Consider the following 21,362-nt stretch of genomic DNA (forward strand, 5'->3'; position numbering starts at 1 on the left):
TTTAAAATAGAAATGGAATTGTTTGTGTTCATAATAATTACTTACAAATGCTTTGATTTTTTTTTATTCATCTTGATGTCTAGCTAAGCAAGATGTCAAGATTTTTAGGGTTCTCCCTATTTTTGGCAGTCATTTATGCTGCTTTAAAGTTTATGATCACGAATATGACAATATTTTTGATCTTCTTTCCTGGTGGTCCTATAGCCCTCTAAGAGCCACTACGAGAATGTTAAAAATTACAAATTTCAAAAATAAGCACGTGGGGTATGTTATGTTTCATGGTCAGTGATTACGATGAATGTTACTTTTGTAATCTTTATTACTTTTTATATTTTTTATTTATTAATCGAGAATATTCAGCAAGTGCGGTTGGCTGGGGCCCTGCCCGGGGATTTGTTACTGCCTTGCGCCCTGTGTTGGCTGGGATTGACTCCAGCAGACCCCGTGACCCTGTGTTAGGATATAGCGGGTTGGATAATGGATGGATATTTATCAAGGTTTAAATTGAAGTATGCATTTTAATATTTTGAATATTTGATACAACTTTTCTTGTTTATTATGTACTTCTATCTCATTAAGTAAATTATTACATTTTCGATCAAAACCGAATTAGGGCGGCTTACGATAATTAAAAATGTTTAAATTATTCAGAATATTACAAATAAGAAAGCTAACAAAACCACTGACACGTTAAATTATGTTATCTATAGCAATTAATTAAGCACTCTGGTATAGCATTTATAGCCAATTGTTCATTTTCATGTTTAGTTATTTGTTGTAAATAAAGCAATTTTAAAAATGTGAAAACCCGTTATACCAATTCCCTTAAGGTAGTGACCCTCAGGCACGTCAGCCAATCAGAACTCACATAGAGATCACGTGCCATTGTCCGCGGACACTGCCCTTTACTGCTGTCTTTGTTATGAATGATCGGAGTCTATCAAAGTCAGTCTGCGTTGGGCTTTAGGCACACATAAAAATAACAACACACCGCTGGGTGCAATCCATGAGCCTTTTAAAAACTCGCTCTTCCGTGTATGCAGGTTAAAATAGGCGTCACTTCCGTGCATGAGAACGCTTTTCCTTTGGTCCACGAGGCGGTAGCCTGCCCTTGACTGCACTTGGACTACATCTCCCAGGAAACGATCGCGATCGCGAGTCACCTGACCATGAGCGCAACATGGCCACTTTGTATCATATCCTGGGTTGACACACTGTTATTGAGGGGAATGTGAATTGATTTTATTTTGAATTGTGGAATATTCACAGGTTGCACGGGTGCGATGCAGAAGATCAAGTCGTTAATGACCCGACAGGTAATTACAGCCAGTTCTATATGCATGCAAACTGCAAGATGTCCGAACCGAGGTTTACAGGTGTCTTATTTACCTGGAGCATGATCTTGTTGGTACAGGTGAAGCACGGGTGTGCCTGTACTGTTTTAAAATGACAAATCGAATGCGTATTGTGTACTATTTGGAGGTCACATAGTGGCATCAGAGGTGTAGATTTGTCCACATTTAATTGCAGCTTGTCCGGCGAGTGAAGAAAGGTGGCAGATATCGGTCGTCCTCGCGTTCAGTTTAGTACCATGTAGTGACTAATCAGACCAAAAATGTGGGCGTCAACAGAGCAGAGCTAGAAAGCAGGGAGTGTATTTTTGATTCAAGTGTGTCACAAGAAAAAGGCTCCGGCCCCCGCGACACTGAAATGGATTATTCGGGTTAAAGGATGTAATGTCAGGTAAAGTTAGAAGTAAAAGGTCTTGTTGCAAACGCCCGACTGACCGATCGAGAGCATTGTCCGACTATCCGTTCAAAGTAAGGTAGTGCATTTGTATTGTATGGCTTTCTAAGAGTGTGATTCGTTTGGATCCAACAAGGAATTATGAAAATATTTTTATTTGGTGCACGTTATTTACAAAACGTAGAAGAAGAAGTTATTTTACTGATTTATTGCTAGCAGCTCTGTAAGTGTATAGTACGTTTATACAAGCTTTACGTATGGACACTTTTAGGATTGACTTCACGTATTACAATAATTTTTGTGTTTTATTACAATTAATAAGGGAGTGTTTAAAGGATTCATCCCATAAACCACAGCTGTTGACTGAGCACCAGAGTGTCACAGTCCTTCTTTGCTAACATTCTATTCCTATATCTGCCAATAGACCATTTTCCATCGGATCTTATTGCCTAGGTCTACAGTGAGACAATGAAATATTTTTGCCTTTTGGTTCTGAAGTGTGAACATTTCTTACAAATGAGAAGACAGTGGACAAATAATGCGTAATTGCTGTTTATATGATTTCCCTACTTGTGACTGTAGCTTTGTTGCCTGTGTTTAGCTCCAGATACCCTACATGGAGGTTTCGGTTTTAATTTCACTTATGATGAAATCAACAACAAAAAGAGAATAAGTCCAGAGACTGTAGATGCACTATTGAAAATAGCATTAACATCTCAACCTGCAGATATTCTGCAGATTCACGTTTGCCTGTTTCATGATGTACATGCAGACAAGACACATTCAGATGTGTAGCTGTCCAGTGATTCATTAACAGAAGAAATTGGGTGGAATTCACAGGACATCCCAAATGTGGCGATGCCTATCCTCTGCACAGCAAACAGTATGTAACCACATTTCAGCCTGGTCAATTTGCAGTGCATCATCATTAGAATACTTTTAATGTTGCTAGATAGCCACAATATACTATATAGTTTTTTAACACACTGCAAAAAGTAACTTCTAAAATACAGAAACACAGTTCAGATACTCATGCGACACTTGCAGAAAGTTATCCCTAAAATATGGCACCCTGATAATGATTTGGAAGTTTAAATTCATTTGTTAGTTACTTCAATTAAAAGTACATAAAGAAATAGAAAAAAAAATTGCACAGTGTTCACCATCAAATTAAATGATACCTAGTACTTTATTAATTACTAAGCATAAGCTCTCCTGCTTATGTGGAAGCTTAGGTCATAAAGCACACATGGGCATGATGTAAAAATATTAAATACATTGTGCAAGCCAATACAAAAATTGTAATGAGAAATAATTGATATAAATCCCCTATCCGTTTTCTTTGCTCTTGGTCTTTGCATGGCAATTAACTGAACCCCATACTATGACACTTATTCATTTCCTAAATCATAGTTCTGTTATTGGATCTTGCCCTTTCATCATGTCCCCAAAATGAAAGTTCCTGTTTGCCCAAAAAAATGACACAGTCTATCAGTCTTTTTAAGATTTCTCTGTTTTTCTTCACCTTTTCGTTGTGGAACTCCGTTTCCCTGTGCATTTGCTCGTTCAGCTGTAGATCCACTCTGGTTTCTCCAAAAGTTTTGGAAAGCACCGTTGCTTGTAACAAAATAGCTATTACACCATCCTATCCAATCAATGGGTCTGAATACGGTGATGTTGCCGTATGCTTGCTAGAGGGCCCTACTGACACCAACTCAAAATCTGATTGGTTGAAGCAACAGTTTAATCGACTTTTATTTTGTGTTAGAGGGCCTGCAGAATGGATTGTGAAGGCCTCCGAGGAGACTGACTTTGACTCTGCCTGGCAACAAATGATGGTATTTTTTAGGCCAGCCTTTTTATTCTAATTGTTTTTTTTTTGAGCTTCATTTATTTGTTCTTGTAAGTAGCTGCACATTTCTTCCATTTTTTTCCTTGTTGCTTTTTTTTTACAGGTTGGCATGAAATGTTCAGGTGTGTTTTTTTAGTGAAGAGTACATGAAATATAATATCTTTGTAATATGATTTTAAAAATCCACATATATTTACAACATACATGTATATCCACATATATCGGACAAAGTGGTGCCTCTGTAGCTAAGGATCTGCACTGGTATATGAAAGGTTGCTGGTTCAAATCCTGTTACTGACAGAAAGAATCCTACTCCATATTGAGCCCTTGAGCATGGCCTATAACCTGAAAATTATTCAAGGGGCATAGTACAATGGCTGACCCTGCACTCTGACCTCTAAAGATCATTTGTAAAGAAAATTTCCCCTTGGGGATTAACAAAGTATTGCATATACTCACGTATAAGTCAGATTGATCAAAAAATCAGACCCCGACTTATACACCCGTTCAAAAAGGCAACATTTTTTTTTTTTTTTACATCTTCCTACCTCCTCCAATCTCGTTACATTTTTTTTACATCATCTTTCCTTCTCCAATCTGGCATCAGTTTCTCACACATATAGAATTGTGTTGCAGCAGTGCAGTTACCAATTTCTTTCACTACTCCAATGACATTTAATGTTAAGCCAGCTTCATATTTTCTTCTAAATTGAATGCTCCATCGTAGATAAGGGATGCGCTTATGATAAAGGTGTATGAGGATGTGAGATACAAAAACCACAAAACAGTGCAAACACCGCTTTGTAATAGTTTGGGTATTACCGTGTGGTCACGTAAGCACAATACATAGAAAGAAAAGGCAGTATGCTCCGTGGTTACTTTCTCAGGTGGGCGTTAGCACATCATAATCTTTTGGACCAATAGTGTTAGTTTTCCGCATTCGACATTATACAATACCAGAAATTATACGGTAAAATCAAGCCCCGACTTATCTGCAGGGGAACTTAAATGCGACTATACAGTGGTGTGAAAAACTATTTGCCCCCTTCCTGATTTCTTATTCTTTTGCTTGTTTGTCACACAACATGTTTCTGATCATCAAACACATTTAACCATTAGTCAAATATAACACAAGTAAACACAAAATGCAGTTTTTAAATGATGGTTTTTATTATTTAGGGAGAAAAAAAATCCAAACCTACATGGCCCTGTGTGGAAAAGTAATTGCCCCCTGAACCTAATAACTAGTTGGGCCACCATTAGCAGCAATAACTGCAATCAAGCGTTTGTGATAACTTGCAATGAGTCTTTTACAGCGCTCTGGAAGATTTTTGGCCCACTCATCTTTGCAGACACACACACACACAATGGTATTTTCGGGCTCAGGGAGGTCTTAAGCATCAAGATTCATAAAAATCTTTTTGGACAATTACAATACTTTCCTTATATATTGTATACGAGAAAGTAAAAATCAAAAGGAGATTAAAATGATCTGTAAATCTTCCACCTTGATAAAAAAATAAAGGTTTGTGTGCCCGTCTGCTTGCTATGTCTCTGTCATTCCATTAGCTGGCAAATTACATACATTAACACTGCTTTTATGAATCCCATACCAAATGGCATATACAGTTAGGTCCATAAATATTTGGACAGAAACAACTTTTTTCTAATTTTTGTTCCGTACATTACCATAATGAATTTTAAATGAAACAACTCAGATGCAGTTGAAGTGCAGACTTTCAGCTTTAATTCAGTGGGTTGAAAAAAACGATTGCACAAAAATGTGAGGCAACTAAAGCATTTTTTTAACACAATCCCTTTATTGCAGGGGCTCAAAAGTAATTGGACAAATTAAATAAATGGAAATAAAATGTTCATTTCTAATACTTGGTTGAAAACCTTTGCCCTGCTGGCAATAACAGCCTGAAGTCTTGAACTCATGGACATCACCAGATGCTGGGTTTCCTCCTTTTTAGTACTGTGCCAGGCGTTTACTGCAGCGGCTTTCAGTTGCTGTGTGTTTGTGGGCCTTTCTGTCCAAAGTTTAGTCTTCAACAAGTGAAATGCATGCTCAATTGGGTTAAGATCAGGTGACTGACTTGGCCATTCAAGAATTTTCCACTTCTTTGCTTTAATAAACTCCTGGGTTGCTTTGACTGTATGTTTTGGGTCATTGTCCATCTGTATCATGAAATGCCGACCTAATCAATTTGACTGCATTTAGCTGGATTTGAGCAGACAGTATGTCTCTGAACACCTCAGAATTCATTCAGCTGCTTCTGTCCTGTGTCACATCATCAATAAACACTAGTGTCCCAGTGCCACTGGCAGCCATGCACGCCCAAGCCATCACACTGCCTCCACCGTGTTTTACAGATGATGTTGTATGCTTTGGATAATAAGCTGCCTCTCCATGCCTTCTCCATACTTTTTTCTTGCCATCATTCTGGTAGAGGTTGATCTTGGTTTCATCTGTCCAAAGAATGTTATTCCAGAACTGTGCTGGCTTTTTTAGATGTTCTTTAGCAAAGTCCAATCTAGCCTTTCTTCTTGAGGCTTACGAGTGGTTGCACCTTGCAGTGTACCCTCTGTATTTACTTTCATGCAGTCTTTTCTTTATGGTAGACTTGGATATCGATACGCCTACCACCTGGAGAATGTTGTTTACTTGGTTAGCTGTTGTGAAGGGGTTTCTCTTCACCATGGAAATGATTATGCGATCATCCACCAATGTTGTCTTCTCTGGATGTCCAGGTCTTCTTGCGTTGCTGAGTTCACCAATGCTTGCTTTCTTTCTCAGGATGTACCAAACTGTAGATTTTACCACTCGTAATATTGTAGCAATTTCTCGGATGGGTTTTTTCTGTTTTCGCAGCTTAAGGATGGCTTCTTTAACCTGCATGGAGAGCTACTTTGACCGCATGTAGTCTGTTCACAGCAAAATCTTCCACATGCAAGCACCACACCTCAGATCAACTCCAGGGCTTTTATCTGCTTAATTGATAATGACATAATGACGGACTTGCTCACAATTGCCTATGAAATAGCCTTTGAGTCAACTGTCCAATTACTTTTGAGTCCCTGAAATGAAGGGATTGTGTTAAAAAAATGCTTTAGTTGCCTCACATTTTTATGCAATTGTTTTGTTAGGATTCAGCGGGTTGTAAAATGGATGGATGGATGGATGTGTTGTTCAACCCACTGACTTAAAGTTGAAAATCTGCACTTCAACTGACTTCAACTGCATGTGAGTTGTTTAATTTAAAGTTCATTGTGGTAATGTACAGAACCAAAATTAGAAAAACGTTGTCTCTGTTCAAATATTTATGGACCTAACTGTAACAGAACCGTAGACATTGCATGATGCACTGCAAACATTATTGCTAAGATCTATATTGATTGCTTATCTAATATATAAAGCAGAGTCGATGTATGTATGTGTGTGTGTGTATGTTTGTTTGTCCGCCATAACAAGTCTACACCCGTAGTCCGATCGGCACCATACTGGGGATGGGGCTCCTTTGTGACCAGGAGAAGGTCATGGGGTATGTTTGGTTGGGAAAAATGTTCGTGGTGACCCGCAAGGCACCTTTTCAGCGACATAAAGTTCAGCACATGTCCCCGTACTTATCATCAACAAGATGGCCGCACGTTGCAACAGACGTTCACCATGGCACCATCTAGCGGCAGCTTTGGTCTCTGTGCGTCGCTCTTTACCCATGTTTCTTTCAGTTCCCAAGAGATGGCGGAAGTGTCCAAGTATGAGAAGGCCTACTGCTTTGATCGGGTGAAGGGGAACTGCCGTATGGATGTTAAACGTGAACGACCCAGTGCACATGACCAGCTCACACACCCACGTTTCCGCACGTCACACTCCCACATACACTGATAGTGCTGTATTTCATTCGCCAACGTCCGTTATATGCATGCACGTTTGAACAGAGGCTCGCCTTAAAAAGACAGCATCCTTCCCCCACCATTTTCCCCAAACGCAGCACCGGTTGTATATCACTTCTTTCTGTAGTTGCCATCGCCAACGTCCATTAGATGGCATTACGGTTCCGTATTTGCACGCTTTCCGACTCACAGTGCAATTTCAGTGTTGCTCTTTCTCACTGACTGGTGCTATTTGTTCACTTTCTGACGTATTGTAAATAACGTAAATTCATCTCACTGTGGTGCTTACTCCGTACGTAACACCATTTAACACATTATAATTGTCCTGCTTTTCGCTAATATACCCATGACACAGAATAAAAGATGAAGAATTGGACGGTCCACTTCAGATGCCACAAGAAAGTCTATTTCATGGGCGTCTGAAACGCCACAGCAGACAGAGTCCAGAGTGGAAGAACTTACAATAAAATGTCAATCAGAAAACTGTTTGTTCTATTTCTATGTTCTGTTTCTTTCATTTGGGAAATTCACCGGTTATAGATCTCCGGGTACTCCTGCTAGTACAATCACATAAAATACATTATGAATTGCAAAAGTGCTAACTTGCTAGTTCAGTAAAAATTTCAGAATTTTGAATATTCACATTTTACTATAATTGTAATTCTAGCATGTAACTTTATTACCCTTGTTTTGATTGAATTTCAAAAAGTTAGTAGTTTCTTCTGTAAGTAGTTATATTTACACATTTATTTTAATGAAGAGCCCACAGGTAACTTTAAAAAAGGAATGGGCAGATTTCTAAATCATACAGCTCTGCTGACACAGTGGAGAAAAAAAAAAAAAGATTGCATGAGAATCATACGTGCTCAAAACCCACAACACTTTCTGTGGGTCTGTTTGCACATTTGGGTATTGATGGCTGTCCTTGTATCAGATGCTTTTTAGAAGAGACTGGCACTTGAAAAATGGCCCAAAGGAATGTAAAGTGATTGAATCATGAGGAAATCATGAGCAAGTCCTTTGAAAGGGTGTCATTCTTTCTTTGCCAAGCCATTTTATTCTAAAACAATATAGTAAAATTTAAACTTCATTAAACTTAAATATACCTTCAGTGGAGTTCACATATAATAATGAGGCCGACTAATTGGCAGAATGCTGCGTTCAGAGGAATGCGAGTACCGCAGAAGTTGCCTATTAATTCTTGAAAGTGGCTCCTTTTTAGAATGTTGTAGTTAGGATATAGCAGTTTAGATAATGGATGGATGGAGACCAAGACTCGGGATGTGAGAGTGTCTTCAATAAGGCAGTTGAATTACGCATGTGTAATTGACAGAGCAAGAACACAGTATGAACAGAGAGAGTTCAGTTTAGTTGTATATGCAGTAGTTTGAATAGTGCTTACCTTCACACCACTTCATCCGTTATGCAATTTAGTAAACTGGCAGCAATGGGCTTCAAATAACACGATACAGTCTCACAATGTAAATGAATCTGGTAATTTTTCCTGTTACTCATTATTGTACAACAATACATTATACGCATGACATACATTACTAAGTAAGGCCCAAAAGTTGCAAAACCTGCCCCATTTTTTAGAATTGAAAATGTGTTTTTTTGCTTCATGTATTTTCTTCTTTTCCAAGTTACTTTGTGCTGGTGGGCTGATAGTTTGGTCTAGGGATCAGTAATGCAGTGCTGCATCTACATTTACCAATGCGCCTGACGTTAACCTGCATCCAGCCCTGCACGTAGGCCCTCCATCCTGCAGGGAAAACTTGGGAGTTGGTGGCAGAATTGCCAGTCCAGCCACAATAAAAAACCTCACACTGTTCCAATTCTATCTGAACTAGTGTGGTGCTGAGGTGTCACCCGTTGCATAGCTGCACTTGGGTCCTAATCTAGGATCCTGAGGTTTGTCATGTGGTGGGTATGGCAATGCGTTGTATCACTCCTAACCTCCTTCTCCTTGTTCATTCTCCATGCACTGTAGGTGCAGATGTGCTTGTAAAAGAACGCATGTATATTTCAAACGGTGCCATTTCTAGCACACAGACATTTTCTGTGTTTTGCTAGTGTTCCTTGAGATTATCATTTGTTATGGTTAACTCAAGCCATGGTTAGTTTATAGTTTAGTTGAAAGGAACTTTTTGAAAGTGATCAGTGTAGCAATGCTGATATAGGATGATCCTTTTGTCGAGCGCTGACTCACTCGACTTTATAAAACCTCATTATGTAAACTGTTAAAAGAATGCTTCATTTATCAAGACAAGCAGTTCAATTTAAATGTCTCGCCTCATTCTTAAGGGATGTGGCCAAAGTAAATATGCATACATTTCACAGTGCACTTTTTTGAACCCAGCACCTTGTGGGTACATTTGTGGGCTGTATTTTAATTGCCATTCACATAATTTGATTGTAAAACTCACACATGTAAATGCACTTGCTAGTCAGATTGTTTGCTTTATTCACACATGAACCCTGCAAGGGTAAAAAAAAAACAGCCCTGTAACAGTGAATGACAGATCCACAGACAAAAAAAAACCTTCTTTTATAAATTATAGCACTGATTTGGACATAAATTTTACAGTTTGCTGGTTAAGTGTGTTAGAAATTGATGGATCAGGAAAAGAAACTGAAACTACAGAGGGTGGGCCTGATTATAAAACTGGTCGGCAAATCAGAATTCTAAAATATGAAAATTAATCAACCATTGGACAACTATCAATAAAGTACATTGCTCTAGGTGCTTTATGTCTGGTGATGGAAACACAATAAATTGATGCAATAGGCTTACACAAATCGGGAAACGTGTGTTCCTGGTATTCATTTTAATCATCCTTAATAACTTAAGCCTTTTAATAGCAAAATAAAGATTAATACTGTAGATACAAATATTGGGAATGATTAGTATTTCACAAGCAGCTAGTAGAACAGTCATCTTTAGACCAGGATTAATGTAATTTGTTTTGTTTAATTTCCTTTTAGTTTTAGGTAATTTAGTTTTACTGTTGTTAATTTTTTTTGTTTTGTTTTATTTGCCAATTTGCCCATATATAGTGGGTTGTACTTAACAAAGGGAATGGTCATCTGTAGAGATCAGGATACTTAATAGCACAGCTGTGTCTGAGACTGGCAAACCAAATAGAAAAGAAGAACATCATCAGAAGTAGGACACCTTGGGATTACTTCCACCTTTAAGTTCAAAGGTCTGGTAGTGAAGAAACGGGTGGGTGAAGCACACAAGAGTGGTGGATGTAAAGTGGATATGAAGCTTCAAGTACTGTTGCCATTTTGACATTTACAAGAATAGACAGTACACACAAATTGATTTATTCAGCTGTGAAAAGCTTTTTTGTACTTCTTGATTCCAGCTGAGAAGGAAAAATAAGAAAATGAGTACATCTGAAGTTAGCTATTAAAGAAACCAATTACGTTCTAATATTAAAAACAACTCTTCAGATGTGAAAAGGGGAAAAATGTGATTTAAGCAGTGTTACTTTGTTTTGAAGATATGGGTGTGCATTACATTCAAATTATGAAAACTCTGGGAGAATCTGCTCATCCTGCCAAGAAAATTTGAATATCATGCCCTGACCCAAATGGCAGCCGCTACTTACTGCCATCCCTTTTTGACATTTGCTTCCATGCAGTGTGGCATTCTTCTGTGGGTTGCAAGAAAGCAGTTGCTAAACTGATCCTGGCACACCAACTGATTAATGGCTTCCAGTACTCTGATTGGTTTTATAGCACCAGATCCCAACAATCCTGAACTAGATAAGTGGGTATATGTTAGAAAATAGTGATTAAGAAATGCTGCTGTAATGAAAGAAGCCTGCCAAGGGAGAGAATGTAAAGGCATACTGGCCAGAGTGTATTGAAAGTGATAAACCCTTTGGTAGAGCTGAGCACAAGCCTTTAGTTCAGACCCTCAAGTGAGATAACTCATAGTCACTTCACTTTTAAACATTTTTTCATTAAAGTTTATTATATACTGTAGTGCCTTCCAGATCTATCTTTGTGTTATTAAAATATGTTTTGAGATTTTATCAGTTAAGGAAAGCAGAGTTTTTAAGGTTAGAGATTTATTCCTCAAAATCACTGCTCTGGAGAGTTGCAGCAAATTGCATGATAATTATACAAGGCAAAAAAGAGGTTGTCAATAATGACACTATAAAGTTATGTAAACCTTTAGAAACGAATGGCTGGAATTGTGCAGAAAAACATACAGAGTAGTCCATATTGAACTGATGGAAATTTGTTGAAACTCATGTAGGTTGTTCTCAGTAGTGTTATGAAACAACTATATTCAGTCTATACAGAAGTTGAATTTATATGCCTCTTAATGTAACTGATGATGAAAATACTTGAAACAACCAAAAACTGAAACAATGAAAGACTCCTGGAAAAAAAAAATTTGGGCAAAATGTTTTAAGAAGCTCTACATTGATGCGCAGGGCAGCCTATAGGCACAGTGGCTATTGCTCCTTCTTCACAGTTTCAGGCGGTTGTATGCAGTTCACACATTTTTTCTATGTCTGCATAGGGTTTTCTCCTGGTACACTCTCACTTTCACAGTTTAATTGCTAACACTTAATTAGGCCTCTGTGCCTGACTTGTAGACATGTCCATGTTAGTCTGATCTTGACTTGGATAGATCACACTTCCAAGATTGTAAATCGGAGATTGTAATTGGCAGAATGAATATATTTTGGGATTGTGTGTAGAGAGCTGTGTCATTTTGTTTGCCAATTATTTAGGATAACCAACACAAAGGATGTATTAATGTTCAACCAATTTCACTTTTGTAGCCAACATGTTGAAAGAGAAGCATCTGCTGTGGTTTAGTGAAAAAGAAGATGACTGGGAATTGAAATAAGTAGAGGCAGTCATCAGAAAACAAAATCTTAAAATGAGCAGGAGTCAAAACTGCAAGATCATGCAATACTAGTGTCTAAATTAAAAATGAAACTGATAAGAGAGGTTGCTAAAGAAAAGTCATGACCTGTACTAACAATAACTTTCCCCAAACTAAATATATTTTTGTAGCAATGGCAAATGTACTGTATTATCCAAAAAGGCTGGGAACTAAGAGCTGGGTGCAGCCATCCTAACTAGAGAGGGGAGCTGACATTATAAAGTCTTGTAACTACTAACTGCCACAGCAACTGTTGACAATGCGGCAGCACCCTAAAAAAATTAAAATGGCCTAGTAGAAAATAACTTCAAATGAATAATTTGTCAAAAAACAACTAAGTATAACCAGATTACAATCCAAGTTTAAACTTTTTTATCTACCTATGTTAAGCTTTACTTTATTTCATTTTTAGTTGGCCTCATGTCCACATTTATACTTAAACCTGTGACCCAGGAAATAAGCTGAGGAAACTCTTTGCCAATCTTGGGCAGTGAAAAACTTCACATTGCCGAGATTGTAAAACAGGTTTTCAAAGTTGGTAGGGGATAAATCACTGTACTAGCTAATTCACTTTTCACATCCTATTCACTCTTTTACTCAAAACTCTTTCATGAAGCTTTTCCTTTGTCACTTTCTACGCCGCTACAACAGAATTATGGAATAAGGATGAAATGGAATCTCAAAGCTTCCATCCATTCATCCACCCATTTCCTTAATGTGATACAGGTTTGCGTAAAATTAAAAATTGCAAACTGTTAAATTGTCTGGAAATATAGTCTCATTTGGCCAGTACATGATTTAAATGTACACCTTTTTTTTTTTTGATGAAGGATAACCATTGTGGTCAGCAACACTGTGTCTCACAGTCCCAAACCCTTGACACAGCTACTCCCAACACAGTCCAAGGTTCAAAATAAAGTATATTTTTTTACATAGAATACCTCTGTACAGGTTCTCTTTAACACAGCCCGACCTCCTTTTTTGTTCTCTCTTTCTCCTTTCCTCCTCCCAGGTAAGCTTTGTCTGATTCCACTCCTGTCTCTGACTCATCTAGGGATGGCGGAGTGGCTCCTTTTTAGCTCAGACCCGAGTACATCCGATGCAACCCCATTACCATCCTGGAACACTTCTGGGTCAGGCAGAACCCCTTCAGAAAAGCCTTCTCCGAACAGCTCCATTAAGCTGCACTTGTTGACCCCAAAAGGGTAAACACCAAAACTACACCCCCCCGTGCCGTCTTGTGGGTGTCCAAATAGCAGCCACACAAGAAGAATGCTGCCACCCAATGTACTGAGGGAACACATGATTCTGAGTGGCAGTCTCCCTGTGTTCTTCCACTAAAACAATGTCCTGGCCGGGTAAAGTATAATTTTTCAGCGTGGTCGGGATGCCCATCCATTCACATCCTCCTTTACACCTTATAACAGGGGTCCTCAATCAAGGTCCTGGAGGGCTGCAGTAGCTGCAAATTTTCCTTACAACTATTTTCGTAATTCGAAGACGGTCCTTGCTGATAATGAAACTCGGTATTTAATTATTTAGATTGGTAGTGCTTTCATTCATACAAGAGAAATTTTAATTGCACTGTAGAGTTTCCATCTCTGAGAGCACGATCCTGTGTTTTACAGGCCAGAACAGATTTAAACTTAACAGTCCTTCCAATTCCCCTCTTCTTTATTTATTTATTTTTTTAACACGGATATTTTATGGTGCATATGCACAGGTTTCAAAGGAAGCATGTTAGGTGGAGAGTTGCTGGTTAATTGGCTATCTGCATTTCATTTTAACTGTCTGGTTAGGAAAACAGGCAACAAATAAAACTTAAATGCAGCTGCTAAAAACTAAAATAGGCAAATAAGTATTCTGAATTTTAACAGGCAAGATAACTAAAATTATGTAAATTAATGAGTTCTAATAAAGAAATTGGTTGAAGTGAAAACCTGCAGCCTCTGACTTTAATTGAACACCTGTTATCTACAATGTGAATACATTTGTCTTTGATGAATAAAAGCATTAACAAGGTGTTGTTAATTACCAAGTTTCATTATTAGCAAAGACTGCATTCTAATTAGGAAACTGCCTGGAATGAAAACCTGTTGCCACTTGTGGCCTTCCAGGGCCATGATTGAGGACCACTGCCTTATAATATTATACTGTTTAGATATAATATTAAGAAGATTAAAATATGCAGTTGCATTTATTTGAAATGCCTTGTCAACATGCCTTGTACTGCATCAATACATTTTCTTGGTGTCTCTACGATGCACTCAGAAATCCTTGATTTGTGTGCCATACTGTGTCACTCACGTCAGTCTTTTGGTCTGAATGCTCTTGATTGCTTATCCTTCCTCTTGTACTAAAGTGGTCATTTAAGAGCAGGGTATACTAATGCATGCACACTCACACAGGGCTCATATGATTGTCAGTCAAATTCACAGCACCACAGTTTGTGTAAATCGGTGCCATCTGTGCATCTGCAGCTGCATGGTTAAGTCTGCTATACAGGAAAGAAATACAGTTGTGTCAGGAGAGCTGACTGTTTTTTCACAACAAGATTACAGTGTCAATGCAGAGAGCAATGAAATTCTACAAAGAGTATTTAAAGTAGATGGTCGTCTTCTTTAAAAATATCCATTCCTTAATGTTTTAACTCTTGCTTTTTCTATAAATAGAATTGTGTGAAGCTAGAGCACTTCCCCGCAGCATCAGGCACAAGGCAGGAACCAAACTGGAAGAGAAGTCAAATTATCACATTGTACATTCATGCATTCACTAATGCATACTCATACTGAGCTGGAGTTGGACTTAGCGATTTGAATGTAGCTTTCTGGAGCTGAGAGGCAGCAACATTATCCCATATACTATGGACAATATATTAATAACTGGGGGGCTTTGCCCCCTGCTTACTTCGCTCGCCAACACCTGGGCCTGTGCAACGCGCTAGGCTCTTTGTGGTTCTGCTGCTCGCATATGGGGATGCGGATGTACAATTTAAACAGATTTTTATTTTCATGGGAATTGTTACATATGCATAATAGAATTAACTATTTTACATTACAGAGAGTAATTAACTATATTAAAAAATAGTAAAACGAAATAATTTGAAAGTAAATTATGTTTCATGTTGCGTTAGAGTTATTCGTTGAGTAATATGATTTCATTCTGTTTGGATTTGAAATTAAAACACAAATACTTTTTAAAGTTACACTTTTACTGTAAAACTTCAGTAAAAACATTTTTTTTCTTACATTTTCATCAATATCACATTGAATTTTGATTCTGTGTTTGGACTTTCACTGTGACAACGCAACGTATAACTTCCCATGATTGAATTTCGTGTCTTTCTCTCTATTAAATAAAACAACTTTTTCTAATGTTTCTCTCTGAGATTTGTTAATTGTCTTTGTAAAAGCTATTCTAACGGGAAACTGTTAATGTTTTACTACCAATGGCATATCAAGATCTCCTTTGTTGTCCAATGTTCTCCGCGGAAGATGTATTACATTACTTTTTTTGCATACATGCTTCTTTCTACAATAATTTGTGCGTTGGAAGACCGGACAGTGTTAATGGTTGTAGATAGTCTTCGGGATATTGCAAGTTGATGTTTTCATTTTTAACATGATCACCACCAACTTTTTCAGAATAGTCTATTGATACTCATTTAACCATTTTACCGTGTAACCGATCAACATTTTTGGCGTTAATTCGTTTGACCTCATTGTTTCTCGGTGCTAGGATTGCCCGTGTACTCATTTTTTCTGTTGATAACCCTTTGTGATGAAATTCTTCAATAAGATTTGGACATAATACGTCTTCTTTAATTGGGAACTTAAAGTGAGGAAAACGTTTGAAAATTATAAGAGCAGAGAGAGCAGGAACTTTGTCTGACAAAAGCATTCACATGAATGAGAGATGAGAGTACCATGTGTGTGGTTGAATATGTTTGAGAGGAGGGCGTGACTTGAAAAAATCTCATGGCCAAAGTGTCGCTGGACTTGAAAAAAATCTCTTCAAAAAAAGTCCAGTCTCATTGGAGGATTTTTTTATACAATACAGAGACATATAACATATCACTAGATCATAAACTGCTTGATAAATGTTTAATCTCATTATTTTGTTATTGTGAGGTAAATTTCTTGGATTGCCTAAACCTCTTGACTTACTGAAGTCTACTCATAAGATGCACTGTAGCTTCAACAAGTGCATTGAAAAGTGTGAATGAAGCACTTTGTTATCCCATATGTAGAGTTCATCCTGTACTCTTTCACAGTCACACTTCACTCTGTAGATTTGCATGTTGCACTACAGAAAAGTAAAGTCGACAAGACCAGTGTTGTGCTTTTCTTCTCCAGTAGTAATAGTAGTGTGTGTGCAAAGTACAATAACATTCTTACTTACAGTAAGTGACTGACTACTTAGCATTGCCACTCTCTGGCATTACAATATAATTATTTCTTGAATCATTTACCTAACAAACTAATATACCAAAATCAAAACGTAATGTGATTATATGATATTGAGAGGAAACCAACAAAGGTTTCAAACCCACTACGATAGTCATTTGAGTAAAAGACTTTTTTTCCCTGTACTCTGCTTGAGATATTTTTGAGTTGTTGTCCATTAGAGTAGCCACATTATTTCATGTGATTATATAAATGTTCCATTCATCTGTCCACCATGGAGTCCTCCTGATCTATTGTGTGTAGCTGGGATCAGAACCTATTCTTCTGACAGTACTAGACAAAAGGTAGAACCCAACAAGTTGGCAGAAATATGGGTCTAGTTTAGAATGGCTTTTTCATGAATATGGGTCCAGTTTAGAATCACTTGCTTCCCCTCTTTTGAGACGGACACTTTGGGAATCTGCAAGCTTCATACGGATAAAGAGCAGAATTTGGATTTGAATCTAGGACTCTGGGGCTGTGAGACAGCAGTGTTGGCCACCATGCCATGCATAATATAACACATTCATATAAAAATATTATTCCAAATCAGTAAGTCTTTTAACATTTCAGATAGATTTTATGAACAGAATACTTTTCCATGGTACAGTATATTTTTAGTACATTACATTTCACATGTTTGACTTATATTCATCATTAATGTTGGGATACTGTATATTAAAATTTCTCATGAATGGTAGTTTAGGTTACCGCTTTAATCAGTTATTTTCACTATTAGTTACCTCTTTAAACGTACCTGAGTGCTGATTTTTGGTATATGCTACTAGAGGCTTGAATCTTTAAGTATTTATGTATTTTTTTGTTAAATTTACCACCTCTTTGCAATCTGAATTTTTTTTCTGCTGGAAAATTAAATGAAACAATGAGACAATACAATATACCTTTACTACTATATTGCTGGAAGTTTTTAAATCTTGCAAACTGCATTCAAGTGCTAGTATTTTCTTTTGTGATTTGGTAAAAATCTTTGGCATTCAGAACTTAAACTTGACTTGATGTTGCCTTATAAGAGTTAGCAGATTAGAGATTAATGAGCAATGTTGGGTTGAATAGCCTGTCCCCATTGTAATTGCCCAAATGTTCCAATGAAATGCAGAGGCCCCTAAGCATGTAGTGACTAAACATTTAAAAATATTCTTCACATTAAATTACTTATTGCGTCAGTTGGATAAGGATGATGCAGCTTGAAAAAGTGTATAGAAAGAGCCTTAGCTTTTATAACAGAGCAACTGGTTTTGTCCTGTTAATTAATCACTTGTGGATCAATATTCTTATCTATGTTTTTCTTTTTTGTTAATTTTAACATGTTCTGTTGTTGACAATTTAAAATCCAGTACTCAAGTGTTTCAAAATGAAAAAGGAAAACATCCATCCTTCCATTCAATTTTAAATTCTTTTAATGCAATTGGGGATCACAGGAAACTGCAGACTATATATAGATTTTTTTTTTCTAAGAAAAAACGCAGGAAGAATATAAAGAGTTGGGACACCTTTTAAAATGAATCATGCATATGTGATGAAAAAAACAAGAAACATTTGCAAAATAGCGAGAGATATCTTCTCAGACAAGAATCAAAACATAAAATGTGTAAATGAGGCAGCAAAACCTCTTGAGAGAAAGCGAGAGCAGAAGAGGCTGAGTCAGGGGTCCATGACCTGGAAGTGACCTTACTGATGCTGCTGGTTGTCAGGTATATAAGGGAGAGAGGAGGTGAAGCTATAGGCAACTGTGCCCACCCTCGACATGGGGTGGAATTGCCATTATAGGAGCCCCTAAGTTGTCAAATGTACACACTACTGGTCAAAAGTTTTAGAACACCTTGGTTTTTTCAGTTTTTATGAAAACACGTGCAGTTTAATGTCTTAATGTTTCATGAAATCAAGGCATAAAACAATTCAATAATAAGTAATAAAAAAGTCAAGAAATCATTAACTAGACAAAGTTTTTTTGTTTAAAATTTTGATTCATTAAAGTAGCCACCTTTTGCTGATACAGCAGCCAAACACACGTGGCATTCCTTCTATAAGAAAAATCAGATATTGGTCTGAAAGATCTTCTCAATACTGTTGCAGAAGTTCCCAGAAATGTATTGCACTTGTAGGTTACTTTCCTTTCACCCTTCTGTCCACATCATCCCAAATCCCCAACTCAGTGGGATTTAAGGCTGGAGACTGTGCTGGCCATTGCAGGTTTTGATAATACATCAGGTCCTATGGTACATATTATTCTGGATGATACTGTGTCATGTGGGACATCTAAGAATATTGTGGAAAGGAAACTGGAGGAGTGGAGGAGCAATATGATGGATAGAGGCCTTACGTTCAGTAGGAAAAAGACAGATTATATAAGATTTAAGAGACATTAGTCAAAGCAGAAAGGCTTAAAAGGGTGGAAAACTTGAGAACTCTATGATCAGCAATATCAGAGACTGGAGAGCTCGATTCAGAAATAAACCACATAATTCAATTAGGTTGGAAAAACTGGAAAAGTGTATCCTGGTCATTATGTGACTGAAAAGTTAGTACAAGAGTGAAGAATGAAGTGGTCAGACCAGTATTGTTGTATGGATCAGAAACCTTGGCAGTTAAAAGCGTATATGAAAGGAATCTGTTTGCTACAGCAATGAGGATTTTGAGATGGATGTGTTGAATAACAAAACTTTGATAAGACATGAATTGAGAGAATCAGAGGTACAGTTAAAGAAGTTGTACAGGCATATAATGAGAAGAGAGGTAAACAATGTGTGCAGAAGAACCATGGACGTGAAGGTGTTGGGACAGAGTAAAAGAAGACGACCAAAGGGAACGTGGACGGACAGTGTAAAGAGGGAACTAAGGGAGGAAGGTGCTTCAGGCAAGAAAAAACTGAAATTTAGAAATGCCAGTGCCTGTAGAAGTAAAATCCTGCAGTACTTAATTGCATCCCTAACCACTGCATTCTACAATCAAAGTGATTGGTGGCTTCTGTTCAGCTTCCCTTACAAGTCTTTTCATTTTCTGTTTCCAAGTTTTTAAAGGAGTGTCTGTAATGTAATTATAATTAGTTTAATTACTTAGACACCTGTGCACATGATGATGTAAAAAAAAACCTTGACATGGTTTTGTACTCTTCCGATATCTCTTCATCTCACCTGCATGGGCTTTAGTCTTATTTCAAACTCACTATGTCATCTCTGACTAGAGTCCAATGGTAGGGTAATTTACAATATATCCTTATTGGAGTAATTCAGATGTGACAGCTTTAAACTACCAGAACTGTATTAAAAAAGACACTATTACATTCAAAGACCTGATTAATCAGGCTGAGACGCATGCTTTCCGCATATTGTAAAGTATGAAAACCCCGCTTTGTATCCTGGCAGCTCAGTGGGCACTGCCTTCTGATAGAGCAGTTCAAAGAGAACCAGGCTACAGAATTTCAAAAGATCTCTGGTCTCAGAATTAATCTGAATAAAAGTGTACTCTTTCCGGTGAATTCTCAAGCATATAATATTAGATTAGACACCCTACCTTTTATCATTGCAGAACAGTTTAAATACTTCGGGGTAAACATCACAAGTAAACATAAAGCTCTATATCAGCAAAATTTCGTCGTCTGCATGGAAAAAATTAAACAAGACTTGTATAGATGGTCAACCCTTCATCTCACACTAGCTGGAAGAATTAACACTGTTAAGATGAATATTCTTCCTAAGCTCCTTTTTTTATTTCAAAACATACCAATATACATTAATAAATCGTTCTTTAAGCAATTAGATTCAACAATAACCTCATTTATTTGGAATTCAAAACATCCACGCATCAAAAGAGCGACCCTACAAAGACAAAAGGCAGAAGGCGGCATGGCTCTACCTAACTTACAGTTTTATTACTGGGCTGCAAATATACAGGCAATAAGAACCTGGACACAAATAGAAGAACATAAACAGGTTTGGTCCGCAATAGAAGTAAAATCCTGCAGTACTTCTTTGTATTCCTTGCTCTGCGCTCCAATAAACACACGTTATCGGCAATACACTAATAACCCAATTGTGCTCCACTCACTTAGAATCTGGAACCAATGTAGAAAGCATTTTAAGATGGAGAAGCTTTTATCTGTGGCACCCCTGCAAGAGAACCATCTCTTTCAACCTTCACAAACATATGCAGTTTTTAATATCTGGACAAAAATTGGAATTAACTTGCTTAGAGATCTTTATATAGACAACGTCTTTGCATCCTATGAACAATTACATTCCAAATTTAACATTCCAGCTACACATTTCTTTCACTATCTTCAAATCAGGAACTTTGTTAAACAGAACCTTCCCGATTTTCCTCATCTTGCACCCTCATCCACGCTGGAAAAAATATTGCTCAATCTCAAGGAATTAGACTCCATCTCTACAATATATAAAATCATTTTACAATCCCTTCCTTTCAAAGATCCAAGAGGACACTGGGAAAAAGATCTCTCAATTAATATATCAGAAAAGGAGTGGAAAGT

The 21,362-nt window shown here is 37.4% G+C and overlaps 1 protein-coding gene across 4 annotated transcripts in view; it reads left to right on the forward strand.

Moving 5' to 3' along the window:
* Positions 1-1,087: 1,087 nt before the first annotated feature.
* vps50 (VPS50 EARP/GARPII complex subunit) overlaps positions 1,088-21,362 on the forward strand; it is a 391,193-nt gene continuing 370,918 nt past the window's right edge. For 2 of the 4 annotated variants that reach the window (XM_039737505.1, XM_039737508.1), the window contains exon 1: positions 1,088-1,316. In XM_039737505.1, the coding sequence (XP_039593439.1) occupies positions 1,284-1,316 (33 nt within the window). In that variant the 5' untranslated portion in view covers positions 1,088-1,283. Of the gene's footprint in view, positions 1,317-1,652; positions 1,744-6,823; positions 6,846-21,362 lie in introns of those variants that run through there. The other 2 variants (XM_039737506.1, XM_039737507.1) reach the window with 2 other exon arrangements.

The sequence above is a fragment of the Polypterus senegalus genome, chromosome 15 (genome assembly GCF_016835505.1).
Source record: "Polypterus senegalus isolate Bchr_013 chromosome 15, ASM1683550v1, whole genome shotgun sequence".
Classification (NCBI taxonomy): Eukaryota; Metazoa; Chordata; class Cladistia; order Polypteriformes; family Polypteridae; genus Polypterus; species Polypterus senegalus.